This window comes from Arctopsyche grandis, chromosome 2, assembly GCF_051622035.1.
Source record: "Arctopsyche grandis isolate Sample6627 chromosome 2, ASM5162203v2, whole genome shotgun sequence".
NCBI lineage: Eukaryota > Metazoa > Arthropoda > Insecta > Trichoptera > Hydropsychidae > Arctopsyche > Arctopsyche grandis.
In genome coordinates this window covers 26,961,334-26,985,716 of record NC_135356.1, presented here as the reverse complement: position 1 = coordinate 26,985,716, position 24,383 = coordinate 26,961,334, and the positions used below count along the sequence as shown (strand labels likewise).

At 34.4% G+C, this 24,383-nt stretch overlaps 1 protein-coding gene across 2 annotated transcripts in view; it reads right to left on the bottom strand.

Annotated features, from left to right (window-relative positions):
* Positions 1 to 9,074: 9,074 nt before the first annotated feature.
* Positions 9,075 to 24,383, bottom strand: part of LOC143920774 (actin-binding Rho-activating protein-like) — a 37,885-nt gene continuing 22,576 nt past the window's right edge. The window contains exons 1-5 of one of the 2 annotated variants that reach the window (XM_077443728.1): positions 17,021 to 17,309; positions 11,258 to 11,406; positions 11,027 to 11,177; positions 10,854 to 10,946; positions 9,831 to 10,493 (exon numbers count right to left, since the gene is read on the bottom strand). In XM_077443728.1, coding sequence (XP_077299854.1) covers positions 10,380 to 10,493; positions 10,854 to 10,946; positions 11,027 to 11,177; positions 11,258 to 11,406; positions 17,021 to 17,173 — 660 coding nt within the window. In that variant the 5' untranslated portion in view covers positions 17,174 to 17,309 and the 3' untranslated portion in view covers positions 9,831 to 10,379. Of the gene's footprint in view, positions 10,494 to 10,853; positions 10,947 to 11,026; positions 11,178 to 11,257; positions 11,407 to 17,020; positions 17,310 to 24,383 lie in introns of those variants that run through there. The other variant, XM_077443737.1, reaches the window with a different exon arrangement.

Here is a 24,383-nt window from a genome sequence, read left to right as displayed (position 1 = left end):
ATATACACTTAAACAGGTCATCCCATATGATTTCTTTATTCCTAATATTCTTGATAGTTTTGCGTAGGCGAATGCTCGTCTGAACTATTTTTACGATGCAAGTATTGATTGTATCTTGTCGAAGATTGTCATATGCATACATATGAATGTACATATATACAGTTATTCAGATCATCCCATATGATTTCTTAATTCCTAATATTCTTGATAATTTTGCGTAGGCGAATGCTCGTCTGAACTATTTTTACGATTCAAGCATTGATTGTATGTATGTTGTCGAAGATTGTCATATGCATGCATATGAATGTATTTATATACACTTATTCAGGTCATCTCATATGATTTCTTAATTCCTAATATTCTTGATAATTTTGCGTAGGCGAATGCTCGTCTGAACTATTTTTACGATTCAAGCATTGATTGTATGTTGTCGAAGATTGTCATATGCATACATATGAATGTATTTATATACACTTAAATAGATCATCTCATATAATTTCTTAATTCCTAATATTTCGAAGAGTTCGAATTTCCGCATGATCACAAAACTTCATCTATTGTTACTACGTACATAGGTTGATATAGTAATAATTTGTGAAATAAAAAATGATCACTGGATCAGTAGCTATTAGGATAGACCTAAGATGAATTGTGGAGCATATGTAATTTATGAACAATAAAAAGCATCTAAAAATCAAAAAGATCTAAAATCGGTTTTGAAGACACATTCCATTGACAGATAAGAACGTTCTATCGAAGAAGTGAAAAGTGATGCATTTCCAGGACAGTATGTAATTCCAATCGCAAGAGTTGCTCGATCGAGAAAACACATGCCGTCAAATTCGTTTATATTTTTTTTCAATATTGCTTTCCGGAGATCCATTAAGTCATCCTGCACAAGTGGTACATACACGGTGAACTTGAGCGATATTCTTTCAACAACAGGCTGCTGCCAGGTGGTCGATGACGGCAGGTGGTTCATTTCCGGTCGCATAGATTTTTACCCTCTGCGAGCATTCAGAGTGAATAAAACACTCAGAATCGGCACTTCGGCGGTTTTCTTGCAGTAAGCGGTCTACCATTGTTCTTATATACATATGTGTGTCGTTATTTCATAATGTCTCGTTTCCGGAACTTCCGAAATTTCCCATACATAATACAAATTTTATAAAACCTCTACAAAAATCAGACGATCTTTTCAGAGTAGTATTGCATTTGGTTCGAGCGTTTTCGGATACATTCGCTCAGATTTGTATACAACGAACTTAGTATTTAGATATACCATACAAACTCTTGCATATGTCTTCTTCTAATGCCGATTCCGTATTCGGACGTAGGCGACTACCATGGACAGACAACGTTTATAGCCCGTGCGAATTCCTCCCCATCATGGGCAAGCCGAAACAATTTTTAGAAGTTAATTTGAGTTCGAGTCCCATCCATAAGCTGATGCTCCGGAACCAAGAGAACTTATTTCTCGCAAGCCACCGTTTGCCTTCTACATATTTTCCCTTCTATGATTGTTTGTAGAAGGCGATATTTGGAGCAGCGAATAACGTGGCCAAAATATTCCATCTTACGGCGCTTTACCGTGTCAAGAAGCTCTCTCTTTTTATGAAGAAGCTGGATGACCGTTTCGTTCCTCACATGCTCCTTCCATGACATCTTTAACATCCTCCAGTAACACCACATTGCTATTGCTAAAAGTAACAATAGAAGAATTGCTAAAAGTAACAATAGAAGAAGTTCCATATATCCATTTTTTTTTCAAAATTAATTTTTATTGTTGAAAATGATAGTTCAGACTACGTGCTACATGTTCACTTTTTCACATAAAATGAGCGTCAAAAAATAGCCACTTTTGGAAAAAAAGCAAAAGTACAAGCATATTTTGATGTTTATCCTACAAAATCGGCCTCAAACGTTGCATGTGTTTTATAACTTCTTCAATCCATCCGTTGTAGGAAGGGACAGGTAAAACACATATGTTTTCACCCCATCTCGACAAATAGCCGTTCGTACGTACAATGTTCCATTATCTATACGAAATGCTATTGAAATGCTATTAAATGCGAAACACTATTATTATTGTATATTGTATTTTTAAATATACGATGCATATTTCTGTATAATAACAGAAGATAAATGGTTTTGTACTCTCCTGCAAAATTTGCATTTTGTGACATATGCAGTTTTTCCCGGGAAGTCTCAAATTGGTAAGGTAAATTTTAGAAGTGCAGTAACTGTAAAACACTTGTCAGCAAAGTACCTCCGGTTTTTTTTCTCAAGTATTATTTGACAAAGGATCAGACAAAATTATAAAGCAATACAATCAATCAGTATGACAATTTAATCGGGATGAAAAATTCACAAAAAAATAAACTATTTTAAATTTTGATCGATTTTGAAGAAAAATCGCATGTCCATTTGGCCAATAGTCCGTCAGCCAAAAGAGCAACAATTTTTTTATATACATTGATAAATAATTGTGTATCAAATTTACCAAAAACTCACAGAGATATATTATCTACTAAATGCTAATTACTAAATCACATATGTTCACAATCCATCTTATATATATATATTTTAATAGCTACTGATCTACTGACCCTTTTCTATTTTACAATTTTAATTTAATCTTGCTAGTAATCATAGTATTATATTATTCTAATGTTAATGTACAGCATAATAGGAAAAAGAGCTCAAAAACCTATTTAGAATTCTTATAAATGCTCATAATACATCTAATACATACATAATATTAATTAAAAACTCTCTAAATCAGATTGGGTTTAGGTAATCTGTGTTTTAACATTTTGCTATAGTAGATGTCTATGTGGATGTTAATTTACTTTGTATAATACTTGTGTCAAATGTTTCCAACCAGGAAGGCGCATTGGGGTTATCTGTTGGGCCTACCTGGTACAGATTAAAAATAAATAAATAACTCACCCCATACAAACACCCTGTCTATAAAGCGGTAAGTGATTTAAATCTTTCAAAAGTGCATCGCGAGGAATCTGAGATGCCATTTTCTCAATTCGGACAAGCGCCTCTCAACGGGAGAGAAGGAGGAGGGGGGGGGGGGAGCGACTTTGGATATCTTGAAAGCAGGTGGGGAGGGATGGCCGATGGATGAGTGGGGGTTGGGGGGTGGTATGTCGGCGCACACGTCCGTGCATTAGGCGAGGATAAATAATTTCGGAAATAGGTAGGCGCCTCACGTTGTTTCGTATTTTATTCGGGCGAATGCAAGGGAGGGGTGGACGGCCCTCTCTCGCGCCCTCCACCGGCCCAAATAAAATTGCCTCGGCTGGTTTATGGCCGCGTTTTACAGCCGCGCGTTTTAGATTGGACGGGCAGGCACTCTCCCCCCCCTTCTCCTCCCCTCCACGACGTCCTCTCCATCCTTCCAAACTCCCTTCTGTATCCCTCCACCTTGCTCTCTCGTCCCCTTCGCTGAGGCACTATTTCGCCGGATAAAACCGACCCCCCCCCCCTTTCCAATACGTTCGATCTTCGATCCATTGCGAATTTTTCCATAGGTGTAATTAAGAATTGAGAAAGTGTACCGATTTCCGGAACAAAATTTAGCCTGCGGCACATTGACATCGATTGAAGTTTGTATAGCAAATGGATTCAGATTAATAGATATGTGTGTACAATAGGCCGACGTTTTGCATGAAACATGACATTTTGCGACAAAATTGGTCATTTTGGTCCCCTCATCTATGTACATATGTATATGTATATGTAAAATATATCTTCACTGATGTTTCAGTGAAATCATGACCAGTTACATTTTCAGAGTTGGTTTTATTCATTTAAGATTAGATTGTTAAGGTTGGTAGTATTTAAGGGTTAGGATAGGTTAGGTTAAGTAAAGGTTGGCCTATTCATTTAAGATTGGATTTTTAGAGTTAAACTTATAGAGTTAACTTATAGAGTTAAATTTATAGAGTTAAACGTTGTAAATTCATTGTTTGATACATTTTCACTGCTTGAATTGGTGAAAATATATTTTCACTTGAAATATGCTTTCACTGTAGCATATACATATGTATTTGAAAATGAGTGTCTGTTTGTCTTTTTGTCTGTATACATATAACAAGTATAACAGAGTATATTGAAATGCTATTATTTAAGCACTCAAACCAGCTTTTTTTTTTAAATGTCACTTGTACCAGTCTGGTTTTCAGCCCGTCATATGTGAGTGATCGATTTTTCATAATAAGTCAACCCAGAATTTAATTTGGATGAGCAGATAAAAATAGTCATATAGTTTATAGTAATAATTACCAAATCATCACATTCGCCATCCACTGCTGAATGAAGGCCTCTCCAACACGCTTCCGTTCGTCTCTGTTTAGAGTAAATCACACACATTTTTCAAATTCCATCTATCCATCTCGCTCGTGGCCTTTCTTACCATTCTGTTGGGTACCAATCCACATTAGCCACTATGTACATATATAATTCATCAGCATAATTTACAGCCATATCCATCTCTCTTTTGGCTTTCCCCCTTTACTTTACGTACTATTCAATCACTTCTATCATTCATATATCATCCGTTCTTCTAGCGGCGTGTCCCTCCCATTGCCATTTCAATCTTTTGAATTTCACCATTATATCAACTACCTTTTTCATACTTATCTCATCGTCATGCCGAACATACAGCACTCCATACATCCTTTAAGTGAATTGAACATTAGCATTCTGGCGTTCAATACCCAAGTTTTGCATCCATACGTCATAATTGGTCATACCTGATTTCAAGACACATTGATGGCATTTTAGATTCGAAAACGTCATTCATTCGCCCGAATCCGAATGTATTGCACATACTAACCATTCATTATTTATGCTAACAATTTCGATACTGACGGGTGTATATTTTAAACGCTTAAAGCAAATTTTATTTTTACATAGATATATGTATAAAAAAAAGGATTGACAGGAAGACCCCAATGCGCCTTCCTGGACAATTAATTATAAACAATGCAGCATTTTATTATTACATAAATCACTGCATTTCCAGAAGCTGGAGAACACGAAATAACAATTAATTAATTAATCACAGAATAAATCCATTGAGTAATCTATGGATTTAGATTTTTGTACATAATTTTTACAAATTATACACACAATAAATACAGAAGATTTGCGACAACAGGAAAGATGATTTTTGCCAATTTTGAGGAACCGTTTCAACAATGATAAGATAATATTGGCAAACTCTGATAAGAAACGATCGATTTGGAGTCACAAATACCCCCAAATCTAACCAGCAGTGCGGGGGATCGAACCCATTGATCACTTGGTGCTAAACATACATACACGCTCCCATCAAGCCATACTGCTGGCTACGGACCATTCGTTATTCTATACATAATCCTATTCTATACAAAGCTTGTTAGCCTTTGTACTGCACAACGAAGTGATCATCGATATTTTACTTTGAAATCGATCAAAAAAATCATCGCACCGCAGAGCAATCGATTGCAATATTTTGTCAGGAGTGTGTCCTTTGAGTTGGATGCGAAAGTCGCGTGTTGGTCGCCGCGGAAATATTTAATATGATTTTTTTCGTGGAGCAACCTGTTGCGCGGCGCGACGCGTACTGGTACGTCGCTTGGCCCGAATTTTCCGCCTTTTCCGCGTTTTCCCGGGAAATAGTTTGAGAAGCGCCGTGCCCCGTGTGCGATTTTACGAGCGTCGCTCACACAGGGGAGAAATATTGCAGGATCTATGGGTGCCAAGAAACCGTTTTAAACATGTATGCTTTACGTCTTGCATCGTATACCCCGTGTATTTACACCGGGGCTTTGATGGCCAATTTTTTTATTAGAAACGTATATACGCACACCCGAAATAAATTTGAGAACGTCTGGTATCCAATTTTCGATTCCATCACTTTCTCGTGAAATATTCATCTCGGGGATGCGTGTAGTCTGCAAAAAATTAAGGTACATATCTATGATATATTATATAAATGGCCGGGCAAACCACCTGTCGACCAGTATTCTATATATCCAAGGACATATTATTGTTCCTTCCCCTCGTTTTGGGTTCTTTATGTCCTATTCAGACTGTGACATCGTATTATGCGATGGCCTATCTGCAATGTGACGTTTTGAACTAAATCGAAATGATATATTTTATATACAAAATTTTTAAAGCACGTACAGTCGACTTGTTCTTGTAGCGACGAAATAGCAAATAATCAATGTGATTTATAATTGCTCAGTTATATAACGAGTTTGCTTGTTCCATAAATGAAATTGTTTTTGTTCCATAAATGAAATAAATTGTAAATAATAAAGCTGAAGCGAAATTGAAATTCGTTTTAAATTGTTTATGTACGTATACATATACATATATATGTACATAATTGGCCAGGAAGGAGTATTGAGTTTACTTGTTAAGCCTTCCCGGTATAATATATAAATAAAATAGAATAAAAATAAAATAAATTAAATATAAATAAAAAAAATGCTTACAGGTAAATTATATCCGCAAGTGAAATTAAATCTCCTACCTTCACTGCAACCTATAAAGTTCAATATAATATTCAAAATTTTCATACGTGTAATATTTAGTAATGTTTTATGGCAACATAAAATGTGGAAATTCACCAACTGTAAGAAGCCTCCATAGGAATAGCTAGCGCCTTTGCCAATCATCTTCTTCAATACACATTTAAAAAGATAAACACCGATATTTATTTTTGATACCGTTTAGAATTGTGTTAATTATTTTTAAAATTTAAATTCACTTTATACAAAAAAAAAAAAACAAACGAATTAATTTTTCATTCTCAAATGAAAATTTCAATATATTAAAATCATATTGAAAAAAGGCCTCTACTAAGGTTTATTTATCACGATACGTAGCAAATAGTCACTAGTATCCGATGCGAATGATGATTTATCTGAACTAAATACGCGGATTGATATATTTTTTGACGAATTGAAACGTTAAATATTTGCGTACAATTTTTGCCTAGTGTGAGGCTCGTTCGTTTTTCGTCAACTGAATTTGAATAAAAATAAAAAAGTGAATTACATTTATTAAATTTAAATGCACGTTTGTGTATTTTTTCTGATCCAAAATTGACATAAATGAGCATCCCCGTTGAAAGGCTGTAGCCGTCTGCGCGACCGGTGCTTGTTTCCCATCAAGCTTGTATTCCCATGGATGCTGAATTTCTCTACAAATCTTTTGCGCATGCGCATAAGTGAGCTATCACTCTTGCGTATGCGCATGAGTGAGACGACTCTACAGTCTTCTCGCTCACGCAACACTTGTTCTGGAAGCAAAATATCCTTTTGCGTATGTATGGACTTGATTCACTTTTTTATGTATGAACTTTCGCCTGATTCGTTGATTGATATTTCGTACGTTACATCCTAAATTATTTACTTTTATTATTTTATTGTAACTTATTACGTCCAAAATTATTATTTATTATGGCCCTAAATATAAATAGCTAAACTAACAATGCAAGTGGATTTATCGCCGTTGTTAATAATAATTGCAATTGTTTAATTAAAAATGTACTAAAAAGAACATTTACTTCTCTACCATATAATGAAAAAGAGATTATTGTTGAGAGCCCAAAACCCACACCAATATTGAATATTCATTCAAAAACGAAAGCATATCAAAGATATTTCAATAAATATAAATATGACATAATAGGCGTAACATTTCTGTTGGGTTTCACGGACTGCTCAAAAGTCACATTCTGTCTGTACATATGAAATGCAAAATGTTAAAAATTAGGTTTTTGCATTAGTTAATTAATTTTATTCATGTCTTCCCTCATCTTACCGCTCACTTGAATTTATCCATTTTTTTAAATTGCAACGGAATAGTATAAAAGCCTTCCAGATGCTCTAAAAATAATATTCTCGAAAATTCTCGGTTTGGAGAATATTCTCCAAAAGATTATTACCGAGAATTTTACAACACTACTGATACATATGAACATATACGAAGTATCAATATATAGAGATCGTGGAAAATCAACATTGAGAATCATTGATGTATAATACACTAGATGGGCCCAGACGTGCTATTTTGGTCGGAGATCTTGTCTTCACTAACTGAGGGGTGCGGGGGGTTTAACTAGCGGGGAAGTTTGCTGTGTCGTAGGGAAAAATGTTTTTTTTCCCTACGACGCAGCGGTACCTACCTACCTACTAAGAGAAACTGTGCATGCGCCATGTATTTTGCATGCGCCAAATGGGAGACAAGTATAACACGTGAGGGCGGATCTAGTATATTATACATCAATGTTGAGAATGTAATGTACATAAATAGTAATATTAAATCAGTATCAATTCCGGATCACATTTTATAATTTCTAGAAAATGTATGTATGTGTGTGTGTGTCTGTGTATTATTTTTTTTTAATAAAATAGTATTTTTTTCAAATAATCATACACGATGTAATATTAAAATATATTTTATTTTTTAAAAATAAATATTTCTATACAGACATAAATTAATACAGACATGTTAATAATACATAAAAAATAGTACAATAAAAACGACAAACATTCAAGCGTTCTAACTTTTGAATACACAAATGAATCGTTTACAAAAAGCAATTATCGTTCAACTTTCACAATTACATACATATATACGTAAGTCACAAACGCTTAGTAATCAATACTGCTTCAATTCTAATATTTATACAAATACATAATATCATTAATCATTAAATAACGTCTTTTTCTGCATAAACCTACCACTTACGACACGAATCACATTTTTATTTACTCTTCACATTCACAATTAACAACACACCGATCGAAATGTGAACGAACAGCGGTCGAGAAAGGAATGGGCTCGATACAAAAACACGGAACCATAAAGTCAATCGATGTATTCAATATATTGTATTAAATATAATATTCATCGATTCACTTTTAATCCCACAGCCCTACATTCGACAAGTACACAAACAATCCCATTTTAAAACAAACGACTCGAATCTACGCTGCATACCAACAATACTTTTTTTTTATTTTTAGCCCATTATTATATAATATATATTTTTTTTTAATTTGCAACAGTTCAATAAGCAGTGACGTACTATAAAGTGTTTTTTTTTTATTAAAAAGAAATAGATTGAAGAGTCAAACTGAAAATGAAACGTACATATGTATAAAAAGCCTTTTAAGTATATAAAATTGTCGAATTTTGGTTCAAATCGGATAAAATAATATTAAAAACTATTTTAGAATGTAACGCAGTACATACATTTATATAGGTATAGCAGTGTTCTTCCCAAAAAAATTGCCAAATCTGAAATCAATTTAATTTTTGCTGGACAGTCGGCAAAATAGACCGGACAGAACGCTACCTGTAGTAAAATTAATAAGAGAAGTTTATAATATAAATGTTGTCATGTAAATTAATTGAAAATTAATAATTTTTAACGTGCTAAAAAAACACTTAATAAATTAAGGCAAAATTTCAGATTGTGAATTTTTCTAGGAATGTTAATCATTCACTAACACGCAATATGCATTGAAAATATATATAATATTTATTTTAAATGTATAAAAAAACATTTGAATGATATACATTTCCTTGTTGGCTTTGGAAAATTGCCGTTTATTTTATTTATTATAATTTTTTTAATTGAAATTGAATGTTATTTTAATTTACTTATGTATATAATATAAATATATATAATATTTCCAATACATACTGACAATTACACGTATAAAATATAATATTTAAATGTTGATAAAAGGCACGATTGATATTTTAGACATCAACGATTATTTGAATGCGTTTTTGATTTTCTTTTTACTCAATTGTATATGCAAATCGTTTAAATTTTATTAATTGTTTAAAAAAATGCTTTTAAACGGTATTTTTTTACATAAATTTTTTAATCAAGTTTTTTATTGTCATTTTATGACCGAATTACACATTGAGTACAAGAAACGTCGATTCATATCCAATTCCATAATAAAAACAATCAACAGTGATCTGCAGGTGCACAAACTCAACAAAATTCAACTGAATACACATTTTTACATTCTGTAGTCGTTGTAATGTGGCATTTACACCGACACAACCACTATTCCCAATACATTAACAATATGTTAGCATATAATACTGCAATTGACGAGTACACAACATAATATTTCGATTATACATAATTTTAGTTCGACGTCGGAGAATAGTGTTTGTGGCCGTGTTCGGTGAACGTTGAGACGTCGACGCACACCAACTGAGTGCTAAGTATTGCTTTGGTGTTTAGTAAAACTGATTTTTGCAGTGTTTTGTACTTGTCTCACACTCAACGTATTTCTGCTTTGTCTCCTCGACGAACCGTGCCACAACTTTTTGACTTATTGCGGAGTCGGAGTGATGGAACGTCTGGCCGCTTCCACCTTCTCCTCGCACAGGTGTCTTATCTCAGCTATTGGTTTGATCAAATACACTGGAACGTCATCGTCTCGTCTCTATAATGAAAATATCAATAGAACACGATGGTAAAAGTACGTTTGATGTGTACAAATTCAATCAACAATATATATATATATATACAATATGCATATGAAAATAAATATATATATATATATATATATATATATATATATATATATATATATATATATATATATATATATATATATATCTTCAAATACCGAACATTGCAATTTTTATTCGCTGTAAATATGCACATAAAAATGTATGTTATTATAAAAAAAATAATATAAAACAACGCAGAGCAAATTTTTACATACATAATTTATAACGCCAACAAAATACATGTACAAAGTTCGCTTAGCAACATTTTCATAAACAATTTACAAATTTACCTGGAAAAGACATTCTCCCTCAAAGGCAATGAATTCATGTTTACGTGATCGTAATAGTAGGCCAACCAATTTATCGTTAATTCTGGTATAAATCTAAAATAAATTAAGAAATAATAATATACATATCATATTTGTATGTATTTCAAAAACTTTTTTATGACTTTCAAACTCACTTCGAACAAATATCCAAAAGATATAGCCTTAACGTCCACATCGACGAGTTCTCCAAATTCATTTATAACCTCACATAACTCTAACATCTCTTTGCAAACGTGCGAAAATGCTTTGACTCCTCGGGCCTCCGTCAAAGAACCAGGTGCTGGTCTGAAACATATTACAAATGAAACAATATTGGCTTTAGGCGTTCATAAGTGATAAATCAGAGCTTGTAATGTATATAGGACCTTCCATAGTCTTCTGAACCGAATTTTGGTTTTAAGAAGTTCTTTCCGTTTTGCCCGCAGGAGTCGGAGAATGGATTCAACTGTTGAGACTGCTTGTGCTGTGCTGCCACATTGTTGAATCTGGCGACTTTATCTTGAAGTGATGAATCCTGAAATGATATGATTGAAAATTATTTACAGATCGAAAGTATAAACAAAAATATACATAATAATAATATATGCATACAAGAAGGGTTAAAAACTTATAAATTTAAGATGAATTTGCTCTTCTCATTGTTCTGCAATGCACGTCATAAGTTTCTTATGAGCTATATATGTATATATCAAACCAAGCATTTCGATAAATATTATATTCAAATTTAAGATATATTTTAAGTCAAAGTTTATATTCATTCAGGATTCATTGTCTGTTAAGTGATTATTTTGAGACTGCTATGAGTCAAGGTTGTTGCACGCTGAAATGTCGGTATAAATAGTGAATTCACATCAGGAATTTGTGGAATGATCCTCAACTCAAACCTGACGACAATCTGCAGACAATTGCGTCACATTCACATTCGAAAATAAATTCAGAATACATCCCACACAGTTGTAAAACAATGGAGAACAAAATGCAAACAATATCTTATATTTTTACTAGAGACATCTATCGAAATAGCCTAAAAACTTTTAGTCAAATATATATTAATTTAATTTTTCTGTTTAGACGTCTATCGAACTATTTTAAAAGCTTTTGAATTTACGATAATTAAAAATGCCTAATATTTTTACGCACAGATGTCACGTATATGAGGTTATTGATTTTATTTAGCAGCGCCAAATTTAAGACGCGCCATTGTCAAATGTTAAATCGCAAACGTTGCAAAGACAAAAAAATCAATTCGAGCACGCAGAAAGCGTCCATAAATACACGCGTGACTCACAGTCGAATGTTTTTCTCTTGAAAATGAGTCTCGAACTGAGATTTTAGCGAGTTCAATAGCGCAATATCAAATGTCCATCAACACTTTGCTTTGGCCGTTTCACAGTCACGGTCATCAAACAGATATCTATGTATTTGGGCCATGTGTTCGATACGAATGTGCGAAATAAAATGTTCGAATAAACACACACACACACACACACATACATACATTTCGACACAAACGATTCTCAGAAGTATCTGAAGACCAACAAGCTTTTATTATACATTATTTTTAAACTATTTTTTATATAAATATATATATGATACATAACAAAATATGTTTGAGTCTCTCCACACTTATAAATTCGTTTTAAAATAAGACTTTACAATAAACAATGATTAGTATAATCTCTCAACAACGAGAAGAAAGTGGAAAAGGAAAGAAGTAGAAACGAAAACAATATTTTCATTTTGTGAATCAACATATTGTATTGTGAAGCCGGAAAAATAATAAGTGAACAGAAAATAGAGCACAGTTCGGTTTGTCGCGTAATTTTTAATTTTCTCATAATTTGCAGACTCTAAATCACGCTACCTGACTAAATGATGGAAAGGCCATTTGGCAACAAAACTAATTTTTGGCAGGGAATCGCTGATCACAGGAGCTTTTCGATTTAACGAGTCAGTCGTGTGATAAACAAAACATCACATGATGATGAAAATTTTTCATCGATTCTAAGCCTCCATTCCAAAGACAATACTGCATCGCTCTGCCAAATAAAGAGACAAGTCAAATTGGGAACGGCGGACACACAAAGCCAAACAATCTATTATACATATATATATATATATATATATATATATATATATATATATATATATATATATATATATATATATATATATATATATATATATATATATATATGTATATATAATAGACAGAATCGGCAAGCTTTGACATGAAATCAGATGATTTCTTCAATCGCGGCCAGGGTTAGAAGTCTGAACCCAAGACCAAGCCTACTGAGGCCCACTTTAGATCAAGATTTTGGGTAAGTCGGTGTAAACGAGCCCTTACGTAGCTCAAAAAACCAGCTTATTCGCCGCGCGTGACCTCGTTTATAGGAGTATTTTCGTTCTCGTTTCGTTTACGAGGCGATTCCCAACTGTGTGTTTATTTGTCTATCTCTTCAGGACTCTATAGTCGTCCAACATAAAACACTTTAGGAATGCAACTGAAGCGTATGTGTTTATATATGCACATATGACGAATTTAGCTGACGAAAATACGAATTCAACCTTTGTCGAAGAAAATGTTTCGATGGAAATCTTCTAGTAAAAGTTGCATGGTCTAATATGCATATTCCGTATAGAGATGTAGAATAAGAATACTTTTTTTAAATTGTATTATATCTCAATTCTAAATGCCCGTTTACTGTTAAAAAACGTTTACCCCTATGTATGAAAATCAGTCATGAACTTACGCAAATATCCATCATTTGTTTTCTTCAAATTATACGCAAAGAAAACGCCTTTTTTATGGTTGAAAGTTTATGACTGCTGTAATTAAACATTCGAATGTAATATAAGATCGATCGATCATAAAGTGACTATTTATGACATTTACATGATTATTTTAATTATGTCGGACGAAAATCGTTTGTCAAATCCAATCGTTGAAAAAATATACAACTGACAGAAGTATTGTCGACGAAAAATCTCGACGGTAAAAAGCGAAGATGTGTGATTAATTATTTATTATTTTTTTGAATCCTGTAACAGTTGGCTACCTACTACCTTCTCGGTTGTCGCTACGAGTCTACGGGCGATAAATTGTCAAGTAAATCAAAGAAACAAGTCGAAGCAAACTTAGAATTACTAAAAAGAAACGTGGATATCAAGTAATTCGTCTACGAAAATTGGACAGCCATGTGAAAAAATTCTGAAAAATCCGGAAAAATGCACTCGAGATAGTTGCACTCTCGACACATCCAAACTTTCAAAGATGCTCAAGGAGACGGAGACCTAACGCAATAGAATTCCACAAAAAAGCGTCAAGGGGTATTTGTAATACGAGGGTGCTAGCCTTTTTTGTGGAATTCTATTGCGTAAGATCTTTTTGAGCGCCTTTGAAAATTCGGACTTCTCGAAACTGCGCCACGATTCAGTGCAATTTAGTGCATTTTTCCGGGTACCCATTGCACCGGTACCATTCACCATCACAATCATTGTCAGTTTTCTTTTCCAATAAAGAGCTGAAAGCATTATTGACGCATCGTCATTCTTTCAACTTCAAATGTCAATTCAACACTCCCACTACCCACAACTTAATGCGTTGTAGTGAGTATAATATAAATAATTACTCAAAAATATACGTAGCTCAAGAGATAAGAGCCGTTATATTTTAAAATAGCATAAGTCCACCATTTTTCATTTCGAGAAATATTTCGCAAAACATATTTATATATATACAAAACATAAAAAAATATTATGTTTTGCGCTTAGCAATATTTCAAAATACTGATAGCCGGCTTCTCCGAGATTCTGGACATATCGAATTAAAATAAATGAATTAATTCAAACAGAAATTGTGTTTTTAGAACTGAAAATTTTACTTCAGCCACTTTCAAATGCCGGTTTTTCATTTCGAATTGACCCTTTTTCATTTCAAATCAAACTTTAATTTTAAATGAAAAAGGGTCAATTTTAAATGAAAAACCTATATAACGACTCATATTTCAATTTAAAGTTGAAAACGAACAGTTTTATTCTCATATGAATAGTAAATAAATGGACCCAACTTGCATCTAAGCTATTCCTGGAATATAAATAAAACAAAAGCCGGCCGGATTCCTTCAAATTAAGCCAGTTTGTTTAAAAACATTCATACTTCTGGAAATAAACAAAATTCTTAAGTCACACAAATAAACGAGCCTTTACTCGAAAACAAATCGGATCGAAACGATATTTTATGAAAATAATGCATGTGAAACTTTGCTCATATGAATATATCTCGAGCTTAAGGTATATACATGCATAGGTACAGTTATTCGACGAGTTTGAGCTTTGAATCACGGATTTCACGAGTCGAATGGTCTAAGCTAGGGTTGCCAGGCGTCCCAATTAATCGGGATTGTCACCGGTTTTAAGCCTATTGTCCCAGTGTCCCGAACAAACCTTTCGGAACGCCCAAAAGTCCCAGTTTAAAAAAAAATCTATTATGCATACTTTTTCAGCAATTTCAAAGGAACAAATTGATGGATTTCATAAAGAAGTAGCAAAGTTTTATGAAACATTGACAGATTATTTGAAACAATGGACATTAAATGCTATTAAAAAAATATTCTGTATTTTCCCGGATGAGCTTGGAAAAAATACTAGATATTGAAAAAAACAGTTGAATATTTAAATACGAATAATATTATAACAAATGACACGTTTCAATCAATTTCAATAAATTTGTTGCATTAACCACTTAATCGCCACGCGTTTGTAGAAACCGATTCGATTATTTTATTATACTTGACACTACCTCTTGAATATATCATAAAAACAGTTCATTTATATGATTTTTTTACAAATTTAAAAGTATGTAAACTTGCCCTACAAATAAAATGACTTGCATTTTGATCATATCTTTACTTTACCTATGTATCAGTCGGTAAATGGACTATCACGCAGATTGCGATCGCACAAACGACAATCTTAGCCACAAAAATCGCGAATACGAATTATCTGGCACTAGAGTTCTCGTTAGTATAATGTTATGAATGAAATTATCAAGCGGGATTGAACCCAACGATCACTCGGTGCTAAATACACACGCTACCACTGATATTGACCTTTTCAATTTCATTAGTATCACAGGATATTTTTAGATGTCACTGTGAAGAAACCAAAATTAATTTCGAGTCGTAGCCTCGTAAATACGAGAAAAGCGCACACCGGTGCGTTTATGACGATAAAGTGGTTAAATAAAAATATCATATATAATTTGGAAAGGGACTTTGTATGTATGTATGTATCCTTCGTTCGTTGGGTCGAAAATCCGTGACGTCATCGAACAAATATTTCGATTTTTTTCGATTCAAAGGATCCCCGAGGGCAAAGGCGCTGAGGGCGAAGTCGCCTTCACGCCGGGGGCGAAGCCCTAAAGAGTGCAGCCGTGGGGGCACAGGCACCGTATTATGATATACATATAATTTCGTATACAAATAATTTTTTATAAGAGACTTTATATGTTTGTTTGTTCGTGACAGTCAATTTAATAAAAAAAAAAAAACAAATGAGTATTCAAATAAATTTATACAAAATAAAACTATTCAAATAAATTTAATAAAATGTTTACTATTAGATTGGCCATGTTTAAGCGGTTTATATTACAAATACAGAGCGAAGCCGGGTAAAAACACTAGTATTTGATAATTATGGAGTGGATTCGGGCGAATGAATGACGTTTTCGAATCTAAAATACCATTTTGCCTGAAGAAAAAGATTTCTGATCAATGTGTCTTGAAAGCAGTTATGACCAATTATGACGTATGGATGCAAAACTAGAATACCGAGCGAAGCCGGGTAATACAGCTAGTACATAAAAAAGAGAATTGCGATCTCAAATTGAAATGGAAAAATGGGTAGTTGTATTTTCACAAAGTAATATAGATTAAAAATTTAAAAATAAGCCAAAGCGAGCCCAAATCTGGAGGAGAGGAAAAAACTAAGTCGTCTAATACTGTTGATTTTTTCGGGGGGGGGGGGGGGGTTCCGGTTTAACTTGAAAGAAATCTGGCAGCCCTATCTAAGACCTTATCGTAGAGAAATACTTCGGGAGACTCTGGGGGCTTCTAGCATCTCACCATCATGTGGGTGGGGCAGGGCGAGCACGACCTGGCCCTCCTGTCGGGGTCTGGAGCCAGCCTGCCCTTGACCCTGGAGCAGCCGAGAGCATCCTCGCTCTGGGTCCCCGACGGCGGGGTCACGATGCACTCGACACTGACTCCGTTCTGCATTGTGGACGCGATCACAGACCAACACCGACTGGTGTCCAGAGACAGAGACAATGTCTCCTATAATAAGACACTGGTGCTAATTGCACCTCCGGCACGTGGGCGCACCGCCACCTCTCTGGTTCGATTCCGCGTCCACAAATACGTGCCGATTTCGATTCCCGTTCCCGTACGATTGCGTCACGCGGCCCCAAATGCATCGGGAAACCACCGGGGTGCATCGTCGGACTGACGCACACTGCACCGTACCAAAGGCCAAGGTCTAAAACAATCGAGTGCAAGCTGGGTATGCCAGCTTCCTTCTATGTACATATTATTATTCCTTCAATACAAATATTAGCCAGCAGTAGAGATCAGTGGTAGCCAGTGGCGTAGCGTGAATTCCAGGCGCCCCCCCCCCCCCCCATATATTTGGGTGACCGTGAAAAAGTCGAAAATATTCGTTTATCATGCATACATATGAAAAACGGTTAGTATATATATCAGTGGCGTGCGGTAAAACTCTCTCTCCCCCCCCCCTCGTACATCCTCGCTTAATTTGCGCGAGCAGGATACAACAGGAACAAGAGGAGCAGGCTTTTCCTCCCGTATCCTACGCGCGCACATTAAACAAGGCTGTATGACAAAAGAGATATAATTTCACCGCATGCCACTGATATATATTATATATATATTATATATATATATATATATATATATATATATATATATATATATATATATATATATATATATATATGTATGTACGTAGTACCGTTTACCATGCACCCTTTTTTTTATCTTTCGACTTAAGATCTTTTGATTTTCGAACTTTGCCTTCCGATATTTGCTTTTTCGACCTTTTCACTTTCGGTCCCGTAAAATAAATTTCCAAATTAATAATTCAAACCTTTTTACGTACATATACCTACATATATATCGAAGTGCACAATCTGTTTAAAGCAGGGGAATTTTTGCATGATCACAAAACTTCATCTATTGTTACTACGTAAATATACAAGAATAAGAGAGAATTCTCAGAAAATAGTTTGAAAAATGGCACTGACGTTCAAAAAATGGAAAAAGACGGCAGTCTTCTAGCCCTATTGGCATAGATCAATTACACAATGAGGATGAATTCAAAATATAATAATGTATGTACATATAGTACATACAATAAAACGAGATGCAAATAGGTAGAAAAATAAGAGGTTTTTAAAAAAATATTACAAAGAAATTACAGAACAAATTAAATAATCCGTAAAAAAGGCGCGCCGCTTTGTGGCGCCCCCCGAGACTCGGCGCCCCCCCGCATTGCGGGGGCGCGGTAGGTACGCCACTGGTGGTAGCGTGTGTGTGTTTAGCACCAGGTGATTATTGGATTAGACTTGGTTATATTTGTAACTCCAAATCGATCGTTTCTTATCAGAGTTTCCCAATTTTATCTGATCATTGTTGAAACGGTTCCTCAAATTGGCACAAAAAAAAAATACTTTCCTGTTGTCACAAATCTTCTGTATTTATTGAGTGTATAATTTGTAAAAATTATGTACAAAATCTAAAATCCATAGATGTCTCAATGGATTTATTCTGTATTACTTAATTAAAATTAATTGTTATTTCGTGTTCTTCAGCTTGTGGAAATACAGTGATTTATGTATTAATAATGATGACCAAATCGAGAAAAATGGCAAAGTTTGAAAACGATCGGATTAAAACCCAAAATTTGTCTCACGACCAAATCGTTTCAAATGTAAAAATTGCTGCATTGTTTGTAATTAATTGTCCAGGAAGGCGCATTGGGGTCTTCCTGTCAAGCTATGTAAAAATAAAATAATATACTGGACCTGGAGATTCCAAAGCGGTAGTACTGAAACCGGTCTTTGTTCAAAATCCGACCATCCGTACTACCGGTAGTATAAAATAGACTACTACTAATAGTACCGAAGTGTAATAATTTCAATGTTATTGATTGTTTTGAATTAAAAAAAGAAAAGATTGTAACGGCTAGTTTGTATGAATTACACAGTCGAACACTTGTAATTCATACAAACTAGCTGCTATTCAAAGGAGCCAAGTGTATCATAAATTTAAATTCAAAGACCTATTTTCAAAGACCTAGGTAGATCAAAGCTTTCCAAAATATTACTGATACTTTTGTGTAATTTTGCACCGCTTCATCCCGCAGCCGAGAGACATTCGCTAATTCGTTAAAATTTTCACCACCTTATAAGGAATTATACAAAAATAAACTTTCATAACAATACCGTCCGGCTCGAAATAGCTCGTGGCGCGCAAATCAAATCGTGTAAACCGTGAACAGAAATGCGCAATATTTCGCGAGGAATTCGACTCATAAATTTGTCTTTGCCCGACGAGCGTAAATTTTCGCAAAAATGTAGATCCGGTGACGGTGCGTGAAATGTTTTTTTTTTTGCTATTTTTTTTTAATTTTCCACCGGACAGCTGAGCGCTGTAAATTTTGCAAGTTTCACTTTTCGCGTAAACACGCGCACATGCATGGGTAAGTCAGAAATCGATCTCTCGAGCTTGGGTCGCTCGAGTGTTTACGGTTACAACGGAGATTAAGCTTGCCAAACAGCTTTTCAACACTTCTGGACATGTAGATAGAGCTTGCCAAAAAAAAAGCAACACTCGCGTATCCAAGACCGACTTGGAGGTTCGCTTTTTTATTGGAACACTTACACTTTCCTATACCCTACTCATATGATAAAAAAAATTAATACTTGGGTAAGGCAACATGGCCGGTGGACCCAATTTTACTTTTTCCCATGATGCCGTTTCGGGTTGGTTCCTAGCGACACCTATAGCAGCACAGGACATTGCTTAGAACCCATGATTTTTTTTATTCAACATTGCCTTGATACGACGCAAGTTTTCCACTATGTAGATCCATCGAGGAAAATCCAAAATTGAAATTTTTCACTTCGGCCCAATTACTGATTCCAAAAACACCGACATTTTTCACTACCGGTACTACAAAAAAAAAGCACGACCGGTAGTACCGGTATTGATTTATGTAAACAATTAATTAGTAAATTGTCGGTTAATTACATTGAGTAACAAAAAAAAAATTACCGGGGCGGAAAATAATCAATCTATACTAAGTTTGACCCACTAGATTCGAATATGACATTGATTTTTGTTGGCTTCTTCTCATTTATAAATAGATCATTTATTTATTATTTATTAAATACCAAATTGCTAATGAATTATTTCACAATTTCACTACTAAAATTTTCAAACTTAAACTAACAACTATACTCTAATATACTTAACAAAATTAACAATACTATAATTAGTAGATCTAAAATAATATAATACAATTCAACATAGCATTTTATCAAACTTACATATATACATAATAACGTCATCTTCCACAGAGGTATGCATTAACACCCTTCAAGAAAGCACCAATGTTACAAGCACCTCTAATGCTCTCAGGAAGGGCATTGTATATTTGAGCACCTCTGTGGAAAACACCTCCTGCAGTTCTTGTTTTCTTAACTTTTCCTATAATTAATTTATTCCTATTTCTAGATATAAAAAATATGATAAATCAAACTACTTGTTTGGGCAGCTTATTTTATATTTCGATTGTATTGGAAAAAACATTTATAGCTTATTGGATACATATGTAAGTGTCTCGTTTGATTTAATTGTCCTCATTTTAATACATATATTTTGTTTAATACATAACCAGCAGAATAGACTAGTGGTTAGCATATAATGCTTTGAACAAAGTGGTCATGGGTTCAAATCCCACTGGTTTCTGCGGGCCAGACCTTGGATTTGTGACTCCAGGTCGATCGTTTCCTATCAATTTATCTGATTTTCATCGAAACGGTTTCAAAAAAATTCGAAACCTTAACCATTTTCTTGCAAATCTGGAGTTTTCAGCAATCTTGAATTTCGCTTAATTGTATAAAATGATGCAAATTTACAAATTTGACCATAAATGTACATTGTTTCTGGCCAGAAAGGCGCATTGGGGCTACTTGTGAGGCCTCCCTGGTATAAATTTAAAAAATATATATAAATAGTAGTCCTGAGATACATAATTTATGTACATATTTCTTGTTTTATATGGAAGTAAGGCTTAGTAAGAAGCCTTTGATTTTCTGCAAATCATGTATGTACTTATATATTCTTCAATACAATTGCAAAGAAAATTTCCAATGAGAATTTGAATTGAGATTAAATCAAGTTGTTAAAAAAGTTTTTTTTTTTACAAATTAAGCCCTATCGTGTGAAAAATGTATCCGTCGATTGACCCGTCAAATATGACGGATCGTACAAAGTACCCGACGTAGCATACGCTCCACGGTGTATCAGAGTCATTAGCGACTCACCCGTAGTGAGGAGGACTGCCAAATGTTCACCTCGAGTCATCACTTGTTTTTATTTGGCAACAGGGTGTTGGAGACGGACAGGCAATCGTCAAAGGCGTTACATGATTAAATTCGCATTTTGCTAAAGCTATTCTGACAATAGGAACAAATTATGTATGCGTCTTGTAACATTGTCTCATATTTAAGGTAAACACTAGTCAAAGTGAACAGTACCCTTGTGGTGGAAACCACATACGCATATGAAGATCTACCATGTATACATATATGTATAAACATAGGCTGAGAAGATCTCTTAACATTTTTGAATCTGCTCCATATTTTACTAGATCTGGTTTAACTCAGGGGTCCACTTTAGGCCCATTATTATTTACTAATTATATTAAAAACTTCCCTAGAGTCCTATATCTAATGTATCGTGTCTCTTGTTTGATGACGACGTCAAATTATTCTTTTCGATCAAGGATGAGAGGCAACCCTCTCTTCTTCAAGCCGATATTGCCGCTATGATTATCGCTGTCATCAAATTAATAAATTTACAATTATGAGTTATTAACGTGTTCATCCACCACCATCCACATCAAGACAGTCGCTGACGTTTCCTCTCGTCAACTCGGACTTGTTTGAGATATGCTAGATTGTTCTCCAATCCTTTGTCTTCTCGTTTTTGAGATGCAAGCTAAAGTATAATACTATTGTGTGGAATCGGAATGAAGCAAATTACTCTCTAGTGATTGAGAAAGTGCAAAACTCATTTCTTCGTTTTCTATATGGGAAAGAGTATGGATAGTACCCATATCTTTACCAATTTAATTTGTTTTGTTCTCCAGCTTCTACGTGGTAATTCATCATGCCCGTCGTTGCTGGAACAGTTTATGTCCCATATATATTTGTTCGTGGTAGATATCATAATTTGATGGCTTATATTCCAAGAGCTATCCGACTTCTTAACGAAATTGTTGCTGCTGTGCCTGAATGTGGTATTTTCCACCTCAGTGAGCGTAGATAAATTTTAACCTATTTGTCTGGTAGCCTGAGCTCATAATTATTTTAATAATTGGACATGATATATGAGTGGAATTTTGATTTTCTCTCTCCCATTTAGACCTCGCAGGGATATGTTGTATTTGCGGCTGGTTTTATATATTGGTGCTGGCTGTATTTTTTGATATTTTAACTTTCTCTGCTATTATAATAATGCTATTGTTTTTTATGACTACATATAAATGTTTTTTTGTCCGTCTATATATATATTTTTTTCATATATGCATATTTTCGACCATTGTGGCGCATTAGGGACTCCTGTAAACAAGTATACAAAAGAAGTGACGCACTCTTTAAATAAGCCTCTCTTGACCAAAGAAGTTCAATATTGTAGACATTGCAAGTACGTCGGTCGTGTAAATTACTAAACCGCGAGATCTAATAAATTGAATCGATAGCATGCTTCAATTAGAATGACCAGATCATATTACGAATCAATTAGATTCTCATTATGCGGTGCAAATAATCGGTCGAGTAAGTGAACAAGTCGACTAATTGAGTGATAATCGCCCGAAAAAATAAAGCTGGTTAAATGTCAAATATTGTACAATGCCACTATTTGGAGCAATTGACAGAATATTAAGTCGAATGCACTTGAACATGTATGTAAATGAGTAGACTAAAGCAGTAGCGCATTGTTGGTAATTAAAGCATATTCTGATTCAACTCTGACACTAATTATGCTTTGTAGTGTAGTGCATTGTGTAGTGCCAGTAATCGTTCCTGGGGGCTACTACACATGCATATACATAGGTCGAATCCACTTTCCAACGTGTAAACGAGTAGTCTATCTATAGGTACATAAATTTAGTTTAGTTTAACATAAATTCAGTTTATATCGTCACACTTAAAATTGCAGTTTTTAAACGGTGCACGTCAACAGCTCGACAGAACACTGCACGGAAAATACTACTACTGTTCATACTGTTTTCCGCTCGTTCATACTTCCTTTTGACGAATGCAAGGCAAAACCGGCTTACATATACATTACAAAGATATGGCGAAATATTGTCAATATTGGTCACAGTATGACATTACTGAAAATATTAATATGCACTTGGCAACACTTTCGGTAGCACGGGTGCACTCGCCACTATGACGTCATGCATCATGTCGGTTACTGCTGTTTCGAAAACGTCACGTAAACGTTACGGAAGATATGAACGTGTCCATTTAGATTAAAGTTGCCGGTTCGAGCTATACTGGTATAAACGAACCTTCAGGGCGAAAGCACGCGGAGAGGCACGCGGCACGGGTTTTTATTAGCTTCACTCGGTTAGTTCAGTGACATTCCTGCCGGTGCTCCTGTCTATCTGATTTTGAACCGCTACCACTCTTCAAGTCGCTTTGATATATTATCGACATACGGGTTAGCTAGCATTGAATGAAGTTAATGTCTCCAACATAAAGCTAGAGGAGTTTAATCACTAACCAACTCATTATAAATTACATCGGAATCTTATGTCAGATTAAAGCGATGACAGCTAGCAATCCCAACGCATGTTTTAACCACCCGTAGTCCTAGAAAAATTTATTTATATCTCGAAATACAAAAACCTTGGGGTATGATTTAAAGAAATATAACATGTACACCCTAAGTTTTTATATTTGGTCATATAAAGAAATTCTTCCAAGACTACTTTAATAAATTACATTTTTTTTTGTAGATAAATAAATTAATAATATCAACAATTTACGTATATTTTATTAAAATATTATTAATGTAAATATTTCAAAATAACATGACACGAACCCAAAACTAACAAAAAAAATAAAAGTCAAATTCTACCGACGCACAAAAAATGTTGTATTTCTTGACC